The sequence below is a fragment of the Giraffa tippelskirchi genome, chromosome 5 (assembly GCF_054371585.1).
Source record: "Giraffa tippelskirchi isolate mGirTip1 chromosome 5, T2T-mGirTip1v1.2.pri, whole genome shotgun sequence".
Lineage (NCBI taxonomy): Eukaryota > Metazoa > Chordata > Mammalia > Artiodactyla > Giraffidae > Giraffa > Giraffa tippelskirchi.
Window position 1 is genome coordinate 13,237,414 of NC_137279.1, and position 26,713 is coordinate 13,264,126.

General features: G+C 36.7%; 1 protein-coding gene across 1 annotated transcript in view; it reads right to left on the reverse strand.

Moving 5' to 3' along the window:
• Positions 1 to 3,646: 3,646 nt before the first annotated feature.
• The window catches only part of HMCN1 (hemicentin 1), a 521,571-nt gene continuing 498,504 nt past the window's right edge, over positions 3,647 to 26,713 (reverse strand). Inside the window, exons 102-107 of the mRNA XM_081492191.1 lie at positions 26,458 to 26,583; positions 23,966 to 24,094; positions 21,707 to 22,057; positions 18,067 to 18,186; positions 6,571 to 6,697; positions 3,647 to 5,068 (exon numbers count right to left, since the gene is read on the reverse strand). Coding sequence (XP_081348317.1) covers positions 4,702 to 5,068; positions 6,571 to 6,697; positions 18,067 to 18,186; positions 21,707 to 22,057; positions 23,966 to 24,094; positions 26,458 to 26,583 — 1,220 coding nt within the window. The 3' untranslated portion in view covers positions 3,647 to 4,701. The remainder of the gene's footprint in view (positions 5,069 to 6,570; positions 6,698 to 18,066; positions 18,187 to 21,706; positions 22,058 to 23,965; positions 24,095 to 26,457; positions 26,584 to 26,713) is intronic.

The following is a 26,713-nucleotide window of genomic DNA, read 5'->3' on the forward strand; positions in this document are numbered from 1 at the left end:
TTTTTGTGGTAACTTTGTCTGGTTATGGTATCAGGGTGATGGTGGCCCCATAGAAAGAGTTTGGAAGTGTTCTTTCCTCTGCATTTCTTGGGATACCTTCACAAGGACAGGTGTTTAACTCTTTTCTAAATGTTTGACAGAATTCATCAGTGAAGCCTTCTGGTTCTGGACTTTTTGTTTGTTGGGAATTTTTAATCACAGATTCAATTTCAGAACTTGTAACTGATCTGTTCAAATTTTCTATTTCTTTCTGGTTCAGTCTTGGGAGGTTGTACTTTTCTAAGAATGTGCCTATTTCTTCTAAGTTGTCTATTTTATTGGCATATAGTTACCTGCAGTAGCCTCTTATCCTTTGTATTTCTGTGATGTCTGTTCTTTTTCATTTCTGGTTTTACTGATTTGGACCCTCTTTTTTTTCTTGATGAGTGTGGCTAAAGGTTTCTCAATTTTATCTTTTCAAAGAATGTTTTTAGTTTCACTGATCTTTTCTATTGTTGTCTTAGTTTCTATTTATTTCTGCTCTGATCTTTATGGTTTCTTTCTAACTTTGGATTTTGTTTGCTCTTTTTCTAGTTGTTTTTGGTGTAAGGTTAGATTTGTGAGATTTTTCTTGTTTCCTCAGGTAAGGTTGTATTGCTATAAACTTCCCTCTTAAACTGCTTTTACCTGTGCCACAGGTTTTGGATCATTGTTTTTTTGTTTTCATTTGTCTCTAAATATTTTTTATTTTCTCTTTGATTTCTTCAGCGATCTATTGTTTGTTCAGTAGCACATTGTTTATCCTCCATGTGTTTGTTTTTTTGTAGTTTTTTTTCTTATGGTTGATGTCTAATCTCATAGTATTGTCAGATCGAACCTGGGTCTCTCGCATGCAGGCAGACTCTTCACTGTCTGAGCCACCAGGGAAGCCCTGATAAGATTTTATTTTAAATGTGCTCCGGCTTGCTTTGTTGTTCAGCATGTGATCAATCCTGGAGAATGTTAAATGTGCACTTGAAAAGAATATGTATTCTGCTGCTTTTGGATGGAATGTTCTATAAATGTCAATTAAGTCCATCAGATAATGTAAAGGCCCGTGTTTCCTTCTTGATTTTCTGTCTGGACGATCTGTCCAGTGATGTGACTAGGATGTTGAAGTGAATGTGGTTTAATTTATGAAGAAGTTCAATGGTCAGGATCATGTCCTAGAATTGTTTACTAAAGTAGGCTATAAATTGTCCTTTCTAAGGACTGAGGAATCGAGCGGATATCTTGACTATATTAAACCTGTATTCTCCAAAAGTCCAGTGATATATTGTAATATATTGGAGGAAAATGTTTGTGATTAAATATCTTGTATTAAGTATTCATTGCTCAGTTGTGTTTTGAGTCTTTGCAACCCTATGAACTGTAGACCAGCAGGCTCCTCTGTCCATGGAATTTTCCAGGCAACAATACTGCAATGGGTTGCCATTCCCTTCTGCAGGGGATCTTCCTGATCTAGGGGTTGAACCTGGGTCTCCTGCATTGCAAGTGGATTCTTGACTCTCTGAGCCACCAGGGAAGACCACAATATATATATATTACAATATACTGAGGGAAAATGTTTGTGATTAAATATCTTGGTAACAGTTAAAACTTGAGCAAATTTTATTTACTACTGAATTTCTAAGATTACTTAAGTATCAGTAATTATAGTAAATACTTAATGGAAGGACATGTTATATAGTGTTTCACAAACTTGTTTGATATTTGGACTCAATGTCATTGTTGTTGTTTAATCGCTCAGTTGAATCCAACTCTTTGGACCCCATGGACTTCAGCACGCCAGGCTTCCCTGACCTTCACCATCTCCCAGAGCTTGCTCAAACTCATATCCATTGAGTCGGTGATGCCATCCAACCATCTCATCCTGTCATCCTCTTCTGCTCGTGCCTTCAACCCTTCCCAGCATCAAGGTCTTATCCAATGAGTTGGCAGTTTACATCAGGTGGCCAAAGTATTGGAGCTTCAGAATCAGTCTTTCCAATGAATATTCAGGATTGATTTCCTTTGGGATTGACTGGTTTGATTTCCTTGTAATCCAAGGAACCCGCAAGAGTCTTCTCCAGCACCACAGTTCAAAAGCATCAATTCTTTGGCATTCAGCCTTTATGGTCCAACTCTCACATCTGTACATGACTACTGGAAAAGTGTAGCTCTGGCTATATGGACATTTGTTGGCAAAGTAATGTCTCTGCTTTTTAATATGCTGTCTAGGTTTGTCATAGCTTTTCCTCCAAGAAACAAGAATCTTTTAATTTTATGGCTGCAGTCACCATCTGCAGAGACTTTGGAGCCCAAGAAAGTAAAGCCTGTTACTGTTTCCATTGTTTCCCTGTCCATTTGCTATGAAGTGATGGGACTGGATGCCGTGATCTTAGTTTTTTGAATGTTGAGTTTTAAGCCAGCTTCTTCACTCTCCTCTTTCACTTTCATCAAGAGGCTCTTGAGTTCCTCTTCACTTTCTCCTATTAGGGTGGTGTCATCTGCGTATCTGAGGTTATTGATATTTCTCCTGGCAATCTTGACTCCAGCTTATGCTTCATCCAGCCCAGCATTTTGCAGGATGTAGTGTGCATGTAAGTTCCATTAGCAGGGTGACATTTTACAGCCTTGACATAGTCCTTTCCCAGTATGTGGAACCAGTCCATTGTTCCATGTCCACTTCTAACTGTTGCTTCTTGACCTGCATACAGGTTTCTCAGGAGTCAGGTAAGGTGGTCTGATATTCCCATCTCTCAAGAATTTTCCATAGTTTGTTGTGATCCACACAGTCAAAGGCTTTAGCGTTGTCAATGAAGCCGATGTTTTTCTGGAATTCTCTTGCATTTTCTGTGATCCAGTGGATGTTGGCAATTTGATCTGATTCCCCTGCCTTTTCTAAATCCAGCTTGAACATCTGGAAGTTCTCGGTTCATGTACTGTTGAAGCCTAGCTTGGAGAAGTTTGAGCAAGTTTACTTTGCTAGTATGTGAGATGAGTGCAATTGTGCAGTAGTTTGAACATTCTTTGGCATTGATCTTCTTTGAGGTTGGAATGAAGACTGACCTTTTCTAGTCCTTGGCCCCTGCTGAGTTAAGTATTTGCTTAATATCATAGTAAATACTTAATAGGAGGACATGTTATGTAGTGTTTCACAAACATGTTTGATACTGGAACTCAACTGACCCAAAACACCTTAACTGGGCTCTTGTCCTGTAGAACTTCTTTGGCAGACACTGATTTAGATAACCACCTGTCTGACTGCCTGGCTGTGGAATAGATGATTTTTCCAGGTTTCTTCAATCACAGACAGTGATTAGGTTTTTGTTAGTTTATTACCTATCATAGGTAGATGAAATCACTTGATGCAATATAAAACTGTTTAAGAAAACTGTCATGAAATGGAGACATCATTTAACTTGGAGTTATGAGATGTAGAAGGTATGCCATTTTTGCCATTAATCAGCTGTGTTATCCTAAGGAAATTATATAGGTTATCTGAATCCCAGGATGTGGACATATAAAACGTGAATAATACTATTTCAAGAGTTGTGATGATTAAATCATGATATGTATGACACATACATGTATGTATGTCTATAAATTTTAATACTTGCTATGGGTATAAGAAATCAAATTTAGGTTTTTAAAAAGGTTAAGAAAAAGGATGTGAAAATTTTATTTAGGCAGGTTTTACTGGAACAATTTTTTTTTATAAAATAACAATAAGAAAGAGTCCATCAAGATATTATAAAGAAAATACACACTAAGGTAATATATGTACACTTCATAAAAATACAATACATCTCGGCAATTGCTTCCAGAGTCTGTTACCACCATGTACAGTGTATTGACGTTTAACATTATGCTAATTTGAACATACAAGATTTTCAAGAAAAACAAAACTGTCCCATTGGTGTTTTAAAAAAGTGTTTCCAATTGACAGGAAAATGTTAAAAATGCTAAAATGTAAAATTTATGGCGCTAACTGAATGGAAAGCCATGTCAAAAATGTTAGAGCAAAGATCCTTGCCATAATCACTGAGGACAAATATATTTTTTTCCACTATTATAACTGGTTCAGCTGGTTCCACAACGTTACTGAAAACAATATCCTTATTTTGGATGCTCAATCAAGGTGAACATCATTTGGTGTTAAAAAGCTTTCTAGAAGCTGTACTATACTTCCATAATGAGTGGTATTTCTTTCCTTTTTAAAGTGAAAATAAGTATGTAAGTCCTATTATTAATATAAAGTATTAATACTTAAAAATATATCTTCATAAGTTACTTAGTAAGCTTTGATCAAAACACACAGCAACTAGCTTTATTATTCTCAAAATGGTTAAATGCTCAAACTCACTTGGCTTTGAATTTTTTTTTTCTTTTTTACAAAATTATCTTAGCTACTAGGTTACTATAAAACATTGCTGATGGGTCCTGTTAAATGTTCAGAATAATCCTTGCAAAGGAACTGCTCCAGTGTAATAAATAAAGAAAATACTACGAGACTTTTCTAGACCTTACCAAAAGATATGACCATGGTGGGATCATGAAGAGACCTCAGCTGTACCAAGGCAGGCACACAAAACAGAGCACAGCACCATCTTCAAGTTGCCAAGATTGCAACTGTTCAGGGAACTTAATTCCCATGATAAATGCGGCTTAATTATGTGGATTTAGGCTTTGGGGAGCTGCTTAGTATGGATAGGCAGACACAGCTATATAAACTATGAATGTGGTCTGATATTCAACGGTCCCATTGGCACTGTAGGATAGGGCTCGAACCCTCATGCGGTAGGTCTCTGGTTCTCGCAGTGGTCGTATTGTGTACACCACTCCTTTCAGGTTTTCATCCCTTAAGGCAAAGGGAACAGTCTGTTCTTCATCTATCATGAGGAAAGTTGTCCTGGGATGCATCACTCCATCTTGAGTGTATGCAACCAGCCGGATCAAATCTTGATTGGCAGCTATTCCAAACGGGAGGGAGACGAGTTTGTATTCCAAGGCATATGGACTCAAGGCACATTCCAAATCATTGGGTGGACAGTTCTTGAGGCAGAACCTAAGGACAAGAATCACATGAAATATATAAAGTTATCTTGGCTTGGTAGCAGGAGAAGGCATGATGCAGGTGATCATGATCCATGACAATTCTGGGGCATTAAAGGCAGGAGACAGGCTGACTGCAAAATACTAAGGCTCACCCAATAGTCTGTGTTATTAACTGAAACCAGATGCCAGATGCCGACAAGAGTGTGCTGGTCTAGAGTCATATATTTCTCTCGCAGCTCCATTAAAGTCAGAATCTTTTGAACCACCAAAAAAAGTACCACAGAACATCTTTCAAATGAAAAGTCAGTTTTGGAAAGAGAAACATCTCCATATATATTGCACACAAGGACTTCGTAAAGAGACGACTACAAATGACTTTAAAATTTTAACATCTACCCTAAGACTATTTGAAAGCAGAAATAGAATATATTGATATATTGGTTTATTTTTCTAAAAATAATAAAAGATCAATTACGACTCCAAAAAAAAAACCTTTCTTCTCGGTATTTGCCTTCCACATCATTTTAGATTAAAAATAGTATATTTTCTTTTTCCAGAGCCCACAGTAGTTGTTTATGAGTTGTCATGACTTTGAAATTGTGTGCCAGAAATCACTGGTAACAAAGAGTAAAACAAAAAAATGCACAAAGGTCCATGTTCTGAAGATACAGATTCTTCATAGTATTTTTAAAAGTCTGATTAAGTCTGTATTTTTAATCTGCCCTATTCCCCTCAGACAGATTACACAGAGGTTTTGGATGAATCCTGGGCAGCGCACACTTGACCATGTTACAGTAACATGGGAGTCACCACTGAGAGGAAAACAGTGAGATCCAACCAGTGTTTGGTTTCAGAACTACCTCCTTATTAGTGGAGCCTATTCATGATGGCCATTATCTCATTTTCCAAGCACCCCACCAACTTGCTACCTAAACAGAGTGCAACATTTCTGTAAGGGGAGGGAGAAAACAAAGCAGTTTATTCAAAACCCAGAAAAGACAGTGTTTCAGACAGCAGAATATGTAAACAAGATGAGATGTGAACAGACTACTGACTCATCCTTGGTCTCCTCCACACTCCCACGGAGTCATGATGACTCATCCCGTTAACAACCCCGGTACTTCTTAGAGCGAATGCTCTAAAAGCAGAGAGCCCTGAAAACCCTGAGGCAACACCAAGAGAAAAAGGACAATTTCAAAGATAGGTAGGCTCTATCGCCCTATAAAATGCTCCCTGCTGAGGAAGGATTCTAGATGTTGCCTGGTGCATCACACACTGAGCAGACTTGTCCCAGGAAACCCTGGCAGCTCAAAGCTGGCAATCGCTGCTGAGGATGATTTCATTTTTTTTGCCCACTCTCTGAAGAAGGAACACACTGTAAACCCCTAGCCCCTGAGGGATTATTGACTTCCTATGAGTGAGAAACATGACCGCAGACAGGGCCTGTTGGTCAAGGAGAGAGGGGAAGAAGGATTTTCACAAGCATGCCTGGGAAGAGAAGGCAAGACATACCCTGACACAGGATCCCGTTGGTAGTCAGGTGGACAGGGTGTCTCAATGCAACGGTAGCTTCCTCTCATGTTGAAGCACATGCGATTTGGCCCACAGCGCACATTCTGTTCCAGACACTCATCAATATCTACAACAGCACAAGGAACACAGCATCAGCAAGTTGGGTCAGAAGAGGCCATCAGGGCAGGCATTGTGCATATTTGCCTGGAATACTAAGGGTTAGCTTTCTCCTCCACCAGAAGGAACTTGGTTGCTGCACCTAAACTTCTTCACCCACCAAGTGGGGATCGTGATTCTTGGTGTGCTATTTCCCAGACTGATTATTCTGAGGTTAAGTTTTTTAAAAAATACATGTGAAAAGACATTGAAAAAAAAAAGAGCTATGAAAGTAGAAGGGAAGCTACAAAGAAAAATTTTTTTTTTTTTACACTCGGGACATAGAATACATTTGAGTTCTATCAAGCCAATACTTTAAATTCACTAAAAACAAGCTAAAAATTTAAAAGACACATGTGAACCTTTCTTGGAGTGAAAAATCTCTTTAAAACATGAATGATCCTTGATCTTTCCCTAATATTCTGTAAGGTCAAATTACTGGGTGGGAGGTTGGGTAGTAGAAATTTAAAGAAGCTCTACATTCAAGGAAGACTTTGGTAATCCTAAGTTGGTTTTCTATGTCTGTGGGTCTGTTTCTGTTTTGTATGAAAGTTCATTTGTATCTTTTTTATTTTATATTCCACGTATAAGTGATATCACATGTTACTTTATCTTTCTCTGACTCCTCTTAGTATGGTAATCTCTAGATCCATCCATGTTGCTGTGAATGACATTATTTTATCCTTTTTTATTCTTTTTATGACTAATATTTCATTGTATATACATGCCACATCTTTATCCACTCATCTGTCAATAGACATTTAGGTTGCTTCCATGTCTTGGCTGTTGTAAATAGTACTGCAATGAACATTGGAGTGAATAGGTATTTTCAAATTATGGTTTTCTCTAGATATATGCCCAGAAGTAAAGCTGCAGGAGTAAAAAAAGCAGGATAGCTCTACTTTTAGCTTTTCAAGGAGCCTCCATGTTGTTCTCCACAGTGGCTATAACAGTTTACATTCCCACCAACAATGCAGGAGGGTTTATTCTCTACACCCTCTCCAGCATTTATTATTTGTAGACTTTTGGATAATGGCCATTCTTAGTGGTGTGAAATGATACCTCATTGTAGTTTTGATTTGCATTTTTCTAATAATTGATATTGAGCATCTTTTATTTAGGTCGTCTGCCCATTTTTCAGAAAATGAGTTGTTCATATATTTTGGAGATTAATCCCTTGTCAGTCACATCATTTGAAAATATTTTCTTCCATTCTGTAGGTGGCCTTTTTCATTTTTTATGGTCTCCTTTGCTGTGCAAAAGTTTTTAAGTTTATTTAGATCTCATTTTTTAAAATTTTCTTTTTAATTAAAATTTTTATTTTCATTACTCAGGAGATGGATCCAAAAAGATATTCGTGCTATTTATGTATCCTGCCTATGTTTTCCCCCAAAAGTTTTATGATATCTGGTTTTACATTTAGGTTATAATCCATTTTGAGTTTATTTTTATGGTGTTAGAGAATGTTCTAATTTCACTCTTTTACATGCGTTTGTTCAGTTTTCCCAGCACCACTTATTGAAGAAACTGTATTTTTGCTATTGTATATTCTTGCCTCCTTTGTTGTAGATTAATTGACCATAGGTGTGTTGGTTTGTTTCTGAGCTTTCTCTACTGTTCCATTGATCAATATTTCTGTTTTTGTGCCAGTACCACATTATTTTGATGACTATAGCTTTGAGTATAGTCTGAAGTCAGGGGGCCTGTTTCCTCCAGCTCTGTTTTACTTTCTCAAGATTTCTTTTGCTATTTGAGGTCTTTTGTGCTTCCATACAAATTTTAAAATTTCTTATTCTGTGAAAAATGCCATTGGTAATTTGATAGCAATTGCACTGAATATGTAGATTGTCTTGGGTAGTATACTCATTTTGACAATATTGATTGTTACAATCCAAGAATATTGTATATCCTTCCTTCTGTTTGTGTTATCTTTGATTTCTTTCATCAGCATCTCATAGTTTTTAGAATACAGGTCTTTTGCCTCCTTAGGTAGGTTTATCCCAAGGTATTTTATTCTTTTTGATGCAATGGTAACTGTTAGTGTATAGACAAAGTATTTCAGTGTATTAACTGTGTCCAGCAATTGTACTGAAATTACTGTAATCTAGTAATTTTCTGGTAGCGTCTTTAGAATTTTCTATGTACAGTATCATGTCATCTGCAAACAGTGACAGTTTTATTACTCCTTTTACAATTTGGATTCCTTTCATTTCTCTTGCTTCTCTAACATGTCTAGGACTTCCATAATTCTATTGAATAAAAGTGCCAAGTGGATATCCTTTATCCTCGGTCTTGTTTCTGAACTTAGAGGAAACACTTTCAACTTTTCACCATTGAGTAGGATGTTAGCTGTGAGTAGGGTCTGTCATATATGGCTCTATGATGTTGAGGTAAGTTCCCCCTATGCCCACTTTCTGGAGAACTTTTTATCATAAATGCCTATTGAATTTTATCAAAAGCTTTTTCTGCATCTCTTGCGATGATCATCTAGTTTTTAATTCAATTTGTGACTGTGGTGTATCACACTGATTTGTGGATACTGAAAAATCTTGCATCCCTGGAATGAATCCCCTTTAATCATAGTGAATGACCCTTTTAATGTAATGTTGGATTCAGTTTGCTAGTAATTTGTTTAATGTTTTTGCATCTGCATTAATCAGTGACATTTGTATGTAATTTTTCTTTTTTGTTGTATCTTTGGTTTTGGTATCAGTGACGGTGGCCTCATTGAATGAGTTTGGAAGCATTCCTTCCTCTACAAGTTTTTGGAATAGTTTCAGAAGATTTAGGTGTTAACTCTTCTATAAATACTTTATAGAATTTGCCTGTGAAGTTATCTGATATGGTATCTTTTGGGGGAGTTTTTAAAATCACGGATTCAATTTTAGTATTTAAAATTGGTCTGTTCATGTTTTCTTTTTCTTCATTTTTCACTCTTGGGAGATTGTACCTTTCTAAGAATTTGCATATTACTTGTAGGTTGTCGATTTTATTGACAAATAGTTGCTTTTAGTATGGGCCTTTGTATTTCTGTGGTGTTGATTGTAACTTCTTTCTCATTTATGATTTTATTGATTTGGGCTCTCTCCATGTTTTTCTGGATGAGTCTGGCTAAAGGTTTATCGATTTTGTTTATCTTTACAAAGAATCAGCTTTTATTTTTATTTATTGCTTTTAATATTTTGACATTTTTATTTTTAAAAATTTTATTGTATAGTTGACTTGCAATGTTCTGTTAGTTCAGGTATATAGCAAAGTGATTCAGTTATACGTATACATACATACATTCTTTTTTGAAGAACCATCTTTTAGTTTCCCTGATCTTTACTATTGTTTTCTTCCTCTGTATTTCATTAATTTCTGATCTGATCTTTATGCTTTCTTTCCTTTTAATTAACTGGGTTTTGTTTTGTTCTTTCTCTAGTTGCTTTAGGTGTAAAGTTAGGTAGTTTCAGATTTTTCTTGTTTCCTGAGGTAAGCTTGTATAGCTATTAACTTTTTTCTTAGAACTGCTTTTGCTGCATTCCATGTTTTGGATCATCATGTTTCTGTTTTCATTTATCTCTAGGTATTTTTTCAATTTCCTCTTTGATTTCTTCAGTGATCCATTTGTTATTTAGTAGCACAATGTTAAGCCTCCATGTGTTTCTGTTTTTTGCAGTTTTTTCTTGTAGTTGATGTCTAATTTCATAGTGCTGTGGTCAGAAAAGATGCTTGATAAGATTTCAATTTTCTTAAATTTCTTGAGGCTTGCTTTGTGGCCAAGTACATACTTTGATTGAACTTGTACAAGTACCACATGTCAATCCTGGAGAATGTTCCATGTGCACTTGAAAAGAATCTGTATTCTGCTGCTTTTGGATGGAATGCTCTGTATATACCAATTAAGTTCATCTGGACTAATGTGTCTTTTAAGGCCTATGTTTTCTTATTGATTTTCTGCCTGGATCATCTGTCCATTGAAGTAAGTGGAGTGAGTGTTAAAAGTCCCCCCCCTAGTATTGTGTTACTGTTAATTTCTCCTTTTATGTCTGTTAACTGCCGTGAATATGAGATTTTGATATAGCAGTCTAGGTATACACACAATTGTTTTAAGTTGCTGATTTCTTAATTTCAAATGCACTTTAAATATCCTGAATTTTTACTCTCCTCCTCTCATGATGACTGGTTTCAACATCATATTTAAATGTGGATGATTTCCTACATTGTGTTCCTGTGTGTCCCATTGTGTATCCTATGGGTGCATGTATATTTACAATTGCTCTCTCTTCTTCTTGGATTGATTCCTTGATCATTATGTAGTATACTTCTTTGTCTCTTGTAGAAGTCTTTATTTTAAAGTCTGTTTTTTTCTGATGTGACTGTTACTCCCAGCTTTCTTTTGATTTCTATATACATGGAATCTCTTAAACCATTCCATTACTTTGTCTTCATGGCTTCCAGATCTGAAATGGGTCTCTTTTAGGCAGCATATATATGGGTCTTGTTTTTGTACCCATTCATTCACTTGTATCTATGTCTTTTGGTTCAAGCATTTAATCCATTTACATTTAAGACAGGTATCTATGTATGTTCTTATTGCCATTTTTAAAATTCTTTTGGGTTTGCCTTTGAAGGTCATTTTTTTCCCCTGTTTTGTTCTATTGTGATTTGATGACTATGTTCAGTGTTTGGATTCCTTTTTCTTTTTTGTATATACTTATTACAGAGTTGATTTGCAGCTGCCTTGAGGTTTTGATACAGCAGTCTAGGTATACACACAGTTGTTTTAAGTTGCTGATTTCTTAATTTCAAATGCACTTCAAGTACCCTGAAGTTTTACTCTCCTCCTCTCCTGATTGCTGGTTTCAATATCATATTTGAATGTGGATGATTTCCTACCTTTTTGGTAGGTTTGCCTTTACTGATGAGCTTTCCCATTTCCTAATTTGCTTGTTTCTAGTTGTAGACTTTTCTTTTCTGCCTAGAGCAATTCCTTTAGCATTTTTTGTAAACCTGGTTTGGTGGTAATGAGTTCTTTTGGCTTTTGCTTGTCTGTAAAGCTCTAGATTTCTCTGTCAAAATGTGAATGAGTCTTGCTGGGTAGAGTAATCTTGTTTGTAGGTTTTTCACTTTCATCACTTTAAATATAATGTGCCACTCTCCTCTAGCCAGAGTTTCAGCTAAAAAATCAGACAATAACCTTATGGGTGTCCTTTGTATGTTATTTGTTGCTTTTGATATTTTCTGTCAGTTTGATTACTGTGTGTGTGGGCATGTTCCTCCTTGAGTTGATCCTGTATGGTAGTTTTTGCACTTTCTGGGCTTGGGTTACTGTTTCTTTTTGCACATTAGGAAAGTTTTCAGTTATTATCTCTTCAAACATCTTCTCAGGCCCTTTCTCTCCCTCTCCTCCTTCTGGGATCTCTCTAATGCAAATGTTGGTACATTTGACATTGTCTCAGAGGTCTCTCAAACTGCTCTCATTTGTTCTCATTTTTTTCTTTATTCTGTTATGCAGTACTGACTTCTACCATTCTGTCTTCCAGCTCACCTATCCATTCTTCTGCCTCCTTTATTCAGCTATTGATTCCTTCTAGGGTGTTTTTCACTTCAGTTATTGTATTCTTCAACTTTTTGGCTGTTCTTTCTATTTTCTAACTCTTTGCTAAAAATTTCTTACAGGTTTTTGCACCATGCATCTATTCTTTACCTGAGTTGTTGGATCATCTTTACAATCATTACGCTGAACTTTTTCTCAGGTAGATTGCCTATCTCCATGTCACTTAGTCGTTCTAGGGGTTTATCTTGTTCGTTGTCCAGAACATACACCTCTGTTATCTCCTTTCACCTGGATTTCTTTCTTTTTTATTTTTTTAAAAATCTTTGGTTGCCCTGGGTCTTCATTGGTGTGTGCAGGCTTTCTCAAGTTGCAAAGAGTGAGGGCTACTCTCTAGCTGTGGTGCATAGGGCTTCTCATCATGGTGGCTTTTCTTGTTGCAGAGCATAGGCTCTAGGCACATGGGCTTCAGCGGGGCAGCATGTGAGCCCAATAGTTTGTTGCTGGCTCTACAGCACAGGGGCTTCAGGAGTTGCAGCATGCGAGCTCAGCAGTGTGGCTCATGGGCCCTAGAGTGTGCAGGCTTCAGTAGCTGTGGCACATGGGCTTAGTTGCTCCATGGCATGCAGAATCTTTCTGGACCAGGGACCAAACCTGTGTCCCCTGCATTGGTAGGTGGATTCCTATCCACAGTACCACCAGGGAAGTCTTTGTCTAGATTTCTATTTGTATTTTTATGTATGTGGAAGGTTAGTTATGTTTCTTGACCTTGGAGAAGCGGCCTCTATGGGGGATGTCCTCTGTGTCCCAGCAGTACACTCCCCTTTTGTTACCAAAGGGCCAGAAACCAGGTGGTTCTAGGGTAGGTTCTGATCTGCATTTCTGGACTTGGTTCTGTAGGCTGCTGGACTGTAGTTTTTTTGCTTCTGGTGTCTGCCCTCTGGTGGGTAGAGCTGGGACTTGAGCCTGATAATGACATAATGAGCTTTCTATTACTCCTTTTACAACAGGATTAGTTTTCCTCCAGGAATGAAATAGAAACATGTTTTACTTCAGTTAAATCTTGCCTTTTGACTCTGCAAACCAACTTCCAATTATGATTTTTATCTGTTGGAAGTGTTCCATCTCCTTGACAAAATGAAATTGTCTCAGAATGAAGTGAAAAGCCCTTTAGGAAAATGTGAAAGAAATTCAATTAACCTTATCTTTGCTATCATAAAAAAATTCCATTCCCCTCCCATCCATATTCCAGATTTCATTTTAGCTTTAATTTTTATAGTGAACTCATACAGAAACATGGGGCCAGTGGACTCTTAGGGTCCATGAAAACGGTGGCCTGGAGGCCAGAATCTAGATAACATTTATACACAGTAAGAACAGCTGCCTTATCACATATTTCCATTGGCTTAATATGAATATATCAAACGTCAGAATCTAATATACAAAGTGTTTGTCCCTAGCTCCATAATAATGTACACTTCCCATAGAAGAGCTTTCACAAAGTATTTGAGCTTCTGAGAAGGTAACCTTTCTTTGTTTTCTGTCTGTCACTATCTCCTCAGGAGTAAGTATCTTTAAGGCATTCAATCTGCTCACTTTGTTCACTCACTTTAGTCACTAGTCATAAAAAAAAAGTAGCCAGAAAAGGTGGAGCAAGCAGGCTATCTTCTGTTAACTGACAGTGTGGTGATATCTGGTTTTTGTAAGATATTATATAATTATATGAAATATTGTAAGATTAATTTAAATAATTGTACATCATATAAAATCACAAAATATTCAAAAATTAGTGTGATAAAAAGTTAAAGTATAGGCTTTTCATAACATATTATTGCTACAAAAAATGTATACCAAGATGAGTTGAAAAACTTTCAGTAATAGCTTTAGAACATATGAATGCATTTAACCAAGTGCTTCTGGATACATTAAAAAAGTAATTCAGAATAAACATTTGACTTATAGAGAGTATAAAGTAATTCAGATTCTCAGTAGACATGAATTGCGTCTTCAAAACTTGGATACATTATTCATTTTGAAGAAATACCGACAGACGATTTTCACATTTTTAGAATTAGATTGTTGTTCAGTCACTTGGTTGTGTTCTACTCTTTGCGACCCCATGGACGGCAGCACGCCAGGTTTCCCTGTCCCTCACCATCTCCCGGAGCTTGCTCAAACTCATGTCCATTGAGTCAGTGATGCCATCCAACCATCTCATCCTCTGTTGTCCCCTTCTCCTCCTGCCCTCAATCTTTCCCAGCATCAGGGTCTTTTCCAATGAGTTGGCTGTTTGCATCAGGTGGCCAAAGTATTGGAGCTTCAGCCTCAGTCCTTCCAATGAATATTAGGACTGATTTCCTTTAGGATTGACTGGTTGGATCTCCTTGAAGTCCAAGGGACTCTCAAGAGTTTCTCCAAGACCACAGTTCAAAAGCATCAATTCTTCAGCGCTCAGCCTTCTTATGGTCCAACTCTCACATCCATACATGACTACTGGAAAAACCATAGCTTTGACTAGATGGACCTTTGTTGACAAAGTGATATCTGATTTTTAACACTGTCTAGGTTTGTCATAGCTTTTCTTCCAAGGAGCAAATGTCTTTTGATTTCATGGCTGCAGTGATTGTCCACAGTGATTTTGGAGCCCAAGAAAATAGAATCTGTCACTGTTTCCTTTGTTTCCCCATCTATTTGCCATGAAGTGATGGGACTTGGGACTGGATGCCGTGATCTTGAGATTTTTGATTGTTCAAGTTTTAAGCCCACTTTCACTCTCCTTTTTCACCTTCATCAAGAGGCTCTTTAGTTCCTCTTTACTTTCTGCCATAAGGATGGCATCATCTGCATATCTGAGCTTATTGACATTTCTTCTGAAAATCTTGATTCCAGCCTGTGATTCGTCCAGACTGGCATTTCACATGATGTACTCTGCATATAAGTTCAATAAGCAGGGTGACAGTATTCAGCCTTGACATAATCCTTTCCCAATTTGGAACCAGTCCATTGTTCCATGTCCAGTTCTAACTGTTGCTTCCTGACCTGCATAGAGGTTTCTCAAGAGGCAGGTCAGGTGGTCTGGCATTCCCATTTCTTTAGAATTTTCCATAGTTTGCTGTGATCCACATAGTCAAAGTCTTTAGTGTAGTCAGTGAAGCAGAAGTAGATTTTTTTTTTTCTGGATTTCTCTTGCTTTTTCTATGATCCAACAGATATTGGCAGTTTGACCTCTGGTTTCTCTGCCTTTTCTAAATCCAGTTTGTATATCTGGAAGTTCTCAGTTCATGTACTGTTGAAGCCTAGCTTGAAGGACTTTTAGCATAACCTTGCTAGCATGTGAAATGAGTGCAACTGTGTAGTAGTTTGAACACTTTTGGCATTGCCTTTCTTTGGGATTGGAATTAGGTTAGTGGGGCTTAAAATTAGCATACAAATTTTTCAGTTTCTGCTTTTGGGGAAAATTATGCTTGGTCATGTTTTTGCTTTTCATTTTGCAATCTGATGACTTCTACTTTTGACTAGTTTCTGTCCATGTTCAATGTAAAATTCACTTTAATATCCCTTTTATTATTGATATTTCTAACACTAATGTATAAACATGCTTCAAAAATTCATCTGGGAATGAAAAGTAGTCTTTTGTTCCTCATAAATGCCTCAAACACTTTCTAAAGCCATAAAAGACTCCAAGTTATTCTTTCGAGTGGAGACTTCTTTAAAGGTTGTAATTGTTTTCTCTCATGTCTTTTTTTAAAATCACAAAAATATGTAACTTGCTTAAATTGAAAACATTTTAGATGATGCCTGTTTCTGATTTGTGCGCATTATTTTCCACTCTCTGGAGCACAAATGAAAGTGGAAAAATGTTTTGAACTGAATAAGTGACAAGGGCAACTAAAAAATATATTGGCATAATTTAAAGGAGAAAAAAAATCCTCTAATGAGAATATGACATAATATAACCCTTAAAAATCTGGCTAAGGAGTTTGCAGTCCACTGCTGCCACTGCTGCTGCTAAGTCGCTTCAGTCCTGTCTGATTCTGTGCAGCCCCATAGATGGCAGCCCACCAGGCTCCCTTGTCCCTGGGATTCTCCAGGCAAGAGCACTGGAGTGGGTTGCCATTTCCTTCTCCAATGCAGGAAAGTGAAAAGTGAAAGTGAAGCCGCTCAGTCGTGTCTGACTCTTCGAGACCCCATGGACTGCAGCCTACCAGGCTCCTCCGTCCATGGGATTCTCCAGGCAAGAGTACTGGATTGGGTTGCCATTGCCTTCTCCTTTGCAGTCCACTAGGTTATTCCAAATGTTTCAGTATCTATCCCCTTCCTTCCTTGGTACCTAGTGCACTGTAGAGAGAGTAATGGTAGTGTTGTACACTGCCTCCCCTTCAGAAGGATTCTTGGGTTGAAGAGCTGGAGAAAGTTGTAAGATATGGACAATGTAAGTGCTCTTACATCTCTCTTCTGCTGCCACACTACAATGACCCTGGTGTTCACAGCATCACAGGAGAAACAAAGGACCATTCTAAACATTGTGAAATCTGTGATCAAGTCCTACCCTTGTTCTTGATGGTTACAGGACACTGAGACTCACACAATCACTCTAAGAATTGGTTTTATCATCTCTAGAGTGGGTCCGAATTATTGTTCTTGACAAAGCTATACTGCTGATTAAAATGAGCTAATAGTTGTTTCAGAAAAATGTAAAACTATAATGTAGATACGTTATTCCAGTATTTCAAAACTTGGTAAAATGTTCTTCCTAGGGCAAGCTTTTCATAAATGTTTGACTGGAGCAAAGTTTATTATTGCTTTCACACGATCAATGGGGGCTCTGAGGGAGTGTGATGGGTGAACGGGGTAAGGAAGTGTGGGGAGGCTCATAGTAACCCAGGTGAAGCTGCTGTCCATCCTGTTCTTGCCTTCCAGAACACATTTCCATGAGCTGCATCCTAGCAAGTATTTTGTAAAGGGAAGTCTTTCATACAGGACAGAGATGAATAAAATTCAGCTTTTAAAGACCTATATAATATTCTTAGGTTTTTTGTCCATAGAATTTGTTTCTTAGATTTTGACAATTTTTTGCTCTAAGTACAAATACACATTGCCACATACTACATTTCATCAGAATACAATGCTCCTTTCACATTTTTGTGTGAAGAGGGTACAATTGAGATTGATTTTTTTTTTCTTTTTACCATCATTACACATTGTCTAAAACTCTGTTGTAACACCTACTAATAGAACTTTGTATGTTGACAAGCACTTATTTGTATGTCTGTATCCACTAGACTCTAAGATCATAAAGAAAATAGTGTACGTTATTCACCTGTTTTAACCTACTGCATCCTGAATTTCTAGAAAATGATTGGTTTTCTTCATTTGATTCAAAGAATGAATGAGTTAAGCAATTACCCACTGATCACTAAAACAAAGTATAAAATAATGCCTAATGCTGAAGTACATTTACTGAGCATTCATCCCATTTCTCCTTTCTTCTTAGCTGGATTGTGAAAACATGTCTGAAGAGGTCTAGTTCCTTTTAGTTTTAAATATACATGATATGAACTGGTGCCACCTTATAAGACCATACCAAAAATGTTTCTCAAATTTTCCTTTGCTTAATTGCCTTCTTCTGCTTTTCCTGCTTGCAAAAGCAATGATTAAAGGTAAGTCTGACCCATGGGAATGTGAAGGGAAAGGAATCAACTAGAAGAATAATTATTAAAAAAAAAAAAAGACATTTCTCACACTATGCTATACTGGTTTTAAGTTAAGTTGCAGCAGTAAACGTCCCACAGTTTTCTCACCTTGACATGTCTTTCCATTGAGCATGAGCTGATAGCCAGGTGGACAGATACACTGATAGCTCCCAAAGGTATTTTTACACTCATGCTGGCAGGTGTCTGTATTTTCACATTCATCAATATCTGTGCAGAAAGAAAGCAGAATATGTAAGAACACAAAACAAAGGCAGAAACTGTGACAGAATCAACTATAAACAAGCTTTTGACATACAGTCGACAACTTAGTGATTTTATACTACGTGTTTAAAAATGCTCAAAGTGGTTTCATATCAGGATCTGTTTTTAATGGAGTCCAATATAAGCTGTCCTATATTATAAAATATGAACATCTCTTTTGTGTATAAATGTATTTGAGCTGAAACCCCAACCTAGCCAATTTCAGTGTTACTTAAGTAAGATTAGAACAACAGACAAAACACAACTGTGCAAGATCCCAAACCACTAAGGTGCTAAACTCTTGACGGAACAGTAGAATTTACCTAAAAAGATAAAGTTTCTATTGAGATTAACTGGAAAAAGAAATATTCTTTTCTATTTGATTTAAACTTTAGCTGCCTGTCTCTCTCCAGCAGCCGTGTATAACTTTCCCATATGCAGATATCATTTAGTGGAGGTGGTTTTATCTTTGCAATAGGAATATTTATCCAGCTTATACAATTATAAAGTATTTCACTAATGACAGCTACATATACATAGTTGCTATGTTACTTTGGGCCAGCCACTTAACTTCTCAAGATCTCAGTTGATTCTCTGCCAAGAGGAGTCATGGACACAATCTCCTTACTTCACACAGGTTTGTTAGAAGGTGCAAATATAATAAGATATGAAAAACATTTTATAAACTATAAAGAGCTAATATACCTGCTATCACTAAACAAAATTAAGAAAACAGTAATAAAAAGGACAGTTATAAAGATAGTTAAAAATTAATTGTTGTTTGCTTTCAGAGTCAGGGATGGGATTTGAGAGGCCTAGATTTACTGACCCAACTGTGTTTTGCCTAATAGTAAAATTTGCCAACCAGTGTTAGAAGAAAAAGGAGAAGGTGGTATGAAATGGGAGCAATAGGCCTGTGGGGTGGAAGTAAAGGGAAGAGAAAGTGAAAACTTGTAGACGACTCAGAGCAAAAGAACCTGTTCATTCTGTAGATGCTCAGATTATAATTGCAATGACTCAATCTGTTAATGACAAATACTCATCAAATACTTGTCATTGTTTTTGCCCCATTTTATTTAACCAAAGCATTCACTGCAGCACTTGTTATTTTTACATTTTCTCTTTATAATCTGCTTTAAAAAAAATAACAGAAATGTAAATCATGTTGAACTCCAAGTAGTTTAAAGTGGCCCCAAGTGTGATTTCTATGTCCAGAAGCGATGTATCATTCATTTTCCCTAATAAGCTTTGGAATAAATTCCTTAAAAAGCTAAATTTTAGCCCAAGTCTAACAAAATGCCATGGTGTTAATCTGAATCTTTTGTAATCTGTCTATCCCAGATGGTTAATTAAAGAAAGACATTTGGTGTTTACTGAAAGTTGCTTGTTACATCATTCCAAAGCTGTCTGCAATCATAGTGTGAATTTCTTTATTAGTACAAACACCATAAAATATTCACTGTATTTTAAGAAATATCTCCAAGCCTATTCAGTGGTTCCCAATAAAACTTAAATATCCAGTAATAAACTAGTTATAGTAGTTAACTTTAGATTCTCCAAGACTGGTCCTTTCTCTGAAGTAGTAACTGCCTCACACAGTAGATTGTTTTGGGAATGTAATTCACATAAATATGTTAGTGTAATATAAACACAGAGACAAAGAAAACATTCATAAGACTTTACTGCGATGAAATTACAGGGCATAGATTGTGATAGGGAAAAGGAGACAAGGTTATCAATCAGGGACGCCTTCTTAAAATGATTTGGACCTTCAGATGATTTAGAAATCAACTAGATGGTACATGGTATGGGGAACATTGTTTCCCTCATTATCAAAGCATGAGCAAAGATTTTTGGTGTAGAAGAAAAGGGTTGTCTGAAACAAAGGCAGAGAGTGGGATGTTAATGGGATATGAAAACTTGTCAGTGGGAATGACTATTTGGAAGAAACTTTGAAAAATGAAATGTTAGATGTTAATTCTGTGGAAAGTGCAAAGTTTCACTAGTAAATAGGTCAAAATTGTGGGCATAAAAAATTACCGATGAAAAAAACCCAGTAAGAATGGTTTGAAGCAGGCTGAGAGCAAGGCTGATATACTCCCAAGAACAGTAGAGTCCACAGGCTTAGTATTAATAATTAAGTAGTATTTGACCGTATGTGGAAAAATGTTGAGAGTTGTTAATGAACGTATGAATGTTTCACGTTCAAGAAGTAAAAGAAACGAGCACTGTCCACAGTCCAGGGAAGCTGACCACAGGTAGAAGAGTCCATATACATCATAATAAGCTTTAGGTACTTCAAGACAGCTAGGTAGAAAAGTCCTGGGAACATCTGGGGCTAAAGAAGAAAGGTTTGAAAGTGTAAGGATCTGGAGGGTTTGCAGGTCCAGCAGAGTGGAGGTGATGTGGGAAGCTGAGTCCACCTAACAGTGACAAAGGAGACATGTCAAAGGAGACTGTGATGCAGGAACAGGACTTGGAGAAGGGCAGAAAAAGAAATGACAAAAACTGAAGTCAGATGGTATTTTTTAAATACTTAAATGTTTAACAGAGAGCACATTTGGGAGAGAATAAACGAAGCATCAAATACCTAAGAAAAATGCAATAACATGAGGTTGGCATGGGGGTCTTCAAATTTAAACAGAATTTCATTCTTTCCCCTCTTGCCTCCCCGCTCCCTTTCTTTCTTGTTTTCTCGTTTCTTCGACCAAACCCTAGGGCTCATTTGTGCTTGCTAATTCCTCTCAGTGTATAGTTCCACGTCATGCAAACTGTGGATACTCACAGAAAATTGAATTATATGAACGACAGATGGAATTGTTTGCAATTTAACTGAAGACAGGGTCTTCATTCTGGAGTTGGAAATTACACTTCACTTTTGTAAACAAATTAAGTTACAGACTTGTAAGTTTAAAGGTGCTAAAAGCACACAATTTAGAACAATGGAAAAAAGTTTTGTCCTGAATATTATCTTTTCAGTGACTCACATATACACAAAATAATCAAACAGAAGTTCCATGGGGAGTGGGGAACTACAGGGTTGGTTGTCATACAGAGCAAGCAGTTGACACAGTAGCAGAGTTTCACTTTTATCCCACTGCTTTGGCATCCACTGGACAAAACCATAATCTGCTGGTACTGTATTACGGCGGCCATATGCATATTCTCTTTTTTAAAAAAAACATATTCTGAATGCCACTGCATTTTGCTTCTGTATAGCATTAAACTTAGTAACACTTTCGGGGCAATCAAAAAAGGGTAATTGCCAACATACAACAATAAATTATCAGAATGTACACATATAAATGCATCGCTTCATTTGAGAAAATTGGCAATAGGGGAAGGTGCCAGAGTAAATGTCTGAAGCTTCGAGCCATCCCATATCTGAAATCACTGCACCCAGACTCTCACAGCTGCTGTACATCTGCTCAGGCTTTGGTCCATAAGAGAACCCACAGAAAGGAAATGGAATATGGCTGACATTTACCTACACATGTGTCAAGGCTCGCCTCAGAGCCTTCAGGGCAAGTTTTCCTAATAGTCCTTCTAGTCCTGGAGAGAGATGTTCTGCTGTTCCTATACTCTGAGTAGGAGCTGTAGAGATGTGAGTACTGTCTGTAATGCTGTTGAGGTTGATAGTTGTTTCTCATTGGGGAGAAGCGTGCAAGGTTATAGCTATTGTACTGAGTGCCATAATTGGGCAGCCTCTCCAGTCCAGCGCAAGATTTCCCGTCCCCTAACAAGTGTTGTCCTGGTGGACAGATACACTTGAAGCTGCCAGGGGTGTTGAAGCACTGATATGCACAAGGCTTAGGCACTTGTTCACATTCATTAATATCTGCTCGTGTGCCATGATACATAAAAAAGAGAAAAAAAAACATACACACATATATACACAGAAAACACAGGAATAAAGAATCAGTCTGTGAAACAAACTGAAAACATTATGTTACCTTCCAAAGCTGGGAATACAGTACTTTTTCAACTGCTGTAAACTTCTGAAAAAGCTTTCATCACTAAGATATAAATATATAGAGAGATTCTATGATTCTCCCTAAAGACTGCTTTACAGTAGAAACAAACAGGATTACAATGAAAAATGTGGTCTTGATTCCAGAAAAACTAGAGTTCAAAGCTAATATAGATCTTAATTTTGTTGGTGAAGAATGCAATCATATCTCTAGTTACAGTTTAATTATATTTTTGATCACTTAGGGCTTCTAATCTTTTATATAATTACAAGTTTCAGATGCAGGAATATTGGTACAACTACAATCAGTTTTATTTTCCTTTTTTTCTTTTGAATCCATAATTACTCATGAATAATCATGCTAAGCACATTTTCTTAACAAAAATTAAAAAGAAGGAAATGACACAAGATCATTCTTCCTAAGAAACTCACAAAGTTCAAAAATTAAAGCTATCCTTTCCTAGATCAACACAGAGTATGTACTCACAACACTTCTTGTAAAGTGAATAAATACCAGAGATCAGAACCAAATTCTTAAATTCATTACCAAAGTGCCATAAAAGAAAACAACATAAATAAGTAGACTAAAGGAGTAAATTTTGCTTTAATAAGTATTTCAGTAGGCAAAAGTTAAAATTAACATTTTTAGTCTCTCTAAGGCAATGGCCCTACCTTCTTGACAAATTTACCCCTCAGCCTAATTTCTGACATTCAGTTTCAAGTCAAACAAGTGAACAACTGAACATATTTCATTCTGCTAGGTCACTGTAATAACTGATCAAAATGTTAAATTATATATAAACTACAATACCTAAATAGAAGACTAAAATGACTTGCATTTCTATTAAACAGTATTTATTTTAAAAGAGTTCATAATAATGATACTACTATAAACATTTGTTATACACAAAGTACTATGCTAGGAACTACATAAAGACAATACTAAATTTTTATGGAAGAATTCACTATAAAGACAGGACAGGCTTGTCTCTCTGTTGCTATAAAGACAGGTTGTCTCTTAAATAGATAACCAAGGCATCCAATTTCAAAGGTATAATAGCATGCAAACCAGAAGCCAGTATTTAAAAGCTCACACAAATTTTTTGCTGCATGTAAATGTAAATATTCTGAGGTAGAATATTTTATAGGTCAGTTTCTTGATTATAAATATGTTAATTTTAAAAAAGCATATGGTTGTCTTCGTAAAGATATTTTCTATCTACCTGTCTTACTTTACACTCAATTATAACTAAGATGAAAACAAATAGGCAATTGGAAGAATTAAATGAGATTCTTAGCACCGGGAATGGTATATAGTATACGCTAAATATATGGTAGATAAAGTGCTAATTACCAATTCACTGAAAATGTGTTCACATTTTAATCCCTCAACTAAACCTTCATAGTACATACAAATATACTTCACATTCAAATAAAATGTATCTATACAAACATATCATGTGCATAGTGAGACAATGAGATAATCTTCTTAATTAAGTTGTCATGGTAATTATACCACACCTCGTTTTGATATGTGTAGCTTATAGTAAGCATTCTGTAAGTAGTTACTATTATCACTTGAAAGTCAGTGTAAGTCGAACTTAATATGAAGTCTCTAAGGGGTAATTCAAACTGTGTAATGGATTACTTAAACCAATTAACTCTTCCAAATGTAGCAAGAAAGCATTTGAAAATACAGTGGTCCTAATCAAGCTGGTAGGGGTGGGTAACTATATTAACAGTTTTATTACTCAATAAGTGTTTCTGTTAACTTACCCAAACAGGGTCTTCCAAGTCCTTGGGGCCGGTACCCTCTTGGACACACACAACGATAGCTGCCTCTTGTATTCTCACATATCTGGTTATATCTGCACTGATGGGTCCCATCTTTACACTCATCAACATCTATGGACATGGAGGCAATAAAAAGCAATAACATTTCCCCTTTCAAAACCTGAAGTCATTATATTTAAAATGAACATTTTAATTGTTTAGAATGTTTCATTTCTTATCAAGTGATTGAACTCTGGAGTCAGAAAACCTGGGTTCAAGTCCCAGCTCTGTCACTTATTAGAAAGTTTAGTTACTCAGTTGTGTCCGACTCTGTGATCCCATGGTCTGTAGCCCGCCAGGCTCCTCTGTCCATGGGGATGCTCCAGGTAAGAGTACTGCAGTGGGTTGCCATGCCCTCCCTCCAGGTCACTTATTAATGGCTTATTTTCCTCTTTCTGCTGCCTACTCTGGATAGAGTTTTGTTCTCAGCTTTCTCTTCTCTATACCCCTCCTCCTTTTGCCATCTTATTTATACTATTGACTCTAATGAGCTTCGGGATGTAGATTTAGAGCGGTAGTACCACACTGCTTCTTATCTACAGACTCAGATTTCTAGCTGCTAGCTGGTCATCTCCATCACCATATTTTACTAGAACTTCAAACTCAGCCTGTTCATAGTATCATTACTCTTATCATTACTCTCATTTATGATAACAGCATTCTGTTTTCCCCAAACTGTAAACATCAGAGTTATCTTTATTCCCTAAATTTCCAAGACTGAGTAATTCTACTTCCTTCGAAAAAAGCCATGTATCCCCGTTTTCCATTTTCATGTAGCTATATTTTTGCTACAGCTTCTTAAACAGTCTTCTGATCTTTCAGCTTACCTTATTTCTAATTAATCTTACAAAACTAGAGTCAATATTCTTAAAAAGTTATGATGCTATGAATTGGCTACTATTCGTAGGAATTTAGAAAAATATTTACCTGTATCCATATTGCTGAAAAGAGTCTTTGAAATCTGATAGTCCACCCTCCCATTTTTAAAAAAGTATACTAAATCTTCTTGTATCTCAACAAAGACCAACAAGGGGTCACTAGTCCTTCATTTATATCTACAATCTCCCCTCACTCTTACATTATTTTGAAACAAATCCAAGGCCTATTTTAACTTTATTAATAAATGTTTCATTACGAAATTCTTCTTTTTCCCATTTTTAAAATGATAAACTTCTGTGTTTCTCAACAGAAACTCAAATTTCTGTGTCATTTTAAGACTTGTTCAAGGTCAGATAGCTGTTAAGGAGGATGAATTTTAACATGTTCTCCCTAACTCCAGCTCTTTCCCCCTCATACAGGGCTATTTTTCTTTCCTTTTACTACCACCTCCACATATTGACATCCCATTCAAGGATAATTTAAATATGATCACTTCCATGATATGGCTGTTAGTCACTCCTATTAGATATGAGCACTCTTTTGAGTACTCTTACACAATTTTATCTGTACCTTTTTTTTTTTTTTTAATAAACTTTCTTTAATTTTTGGCTGTGCTAGGTCTTGTTACTGTGCACGGGCTTTCTCTAACTGCAGGAAGCGGAAGCTACTCTCTAGTTCTGGTGCATGGGCTTCTCATTGCAATGGCTTCTTTTGTTGCGGAGCGCAGGCTTTAGGGCGCATTAGCTTCAGTACTTGGAGTGCGAGGGCTCAGTAGTTGTGGTTCATGGACTTAGCTGCTGGCATGTGGAATCTTCCTGGACCAGGGATTGAACCCAGGCCCCCTGCTTTGTCATATGGATTCTTATCCACTGGACCACCAGGGAAGTCCTATTTGTACCTCTTTTATGGCATTTCATCTTATATTACTGTTTTTCTTTTCTTTTGGTGAGCAGAGTGGAGTTGGCTGATCTAACCCAGGCAATTGTAAGCACATGAGAGCAGGGATGCCATCTGCTCAGTTCTGTAAATTGTGCAGCTCACAGTTCTGCCAACTATGGCAGACTAGCACAGAATAGGCACACAAAGAACAAACTTAGGAAGAAATACAATTTACTTCATTGCCTGGTCATTGGTTTAACATTTAAAGAATATTTAGTTTTAAAATAATTATATTTTGAACTTTCAATAAGTCTCTACAAACATAATTTTTCTTAACCCCTTCAATGAAATTCTTAACATCTATGCTAAATTTCATATTAGAAATCATGTGAGATAATATTAATGTAGGTGGATATTAAACTAGATAAACCAACTGTGTAATTCATGGGAGCTCAAAATGGTCTAAGTCTCTTGGGTGAGCTTTCATTTCCTGGTATAGTCATGATGCTGGGACTTGAGAGCTCAACCATATGAGAAGTTGGTAGTGAAAAACCTATAGAAAAACATATTTCTTTGTTGGATGAAATTTATTCTAATCATTAGTTTTAAGCAGGGATGCCTTATTTGGCTTGTTGACAGTAAATGGATCTCAGTCACTGAAATAGCCAGACACTCACCAATGCAGGTTCCGTTTTCTGCCTTGGTCATTCCGTTTGGACAGAGATCAATGCATTTATAGCCACCGCGAGTGTTCTTGCAATGCTGATCTGGTCTGCATACATTCTGTCTACACTCATTTATATCTTGATAAAAGAACAAAGATCATGCAGATTGAGAAATTGATTTCTTCCACTTTTTCATAAAAGTTTGCCTTTGGATTTTAAGGATAAACTAATATAGATGATTATATAATCATGGTATAAGGTTGAAGTG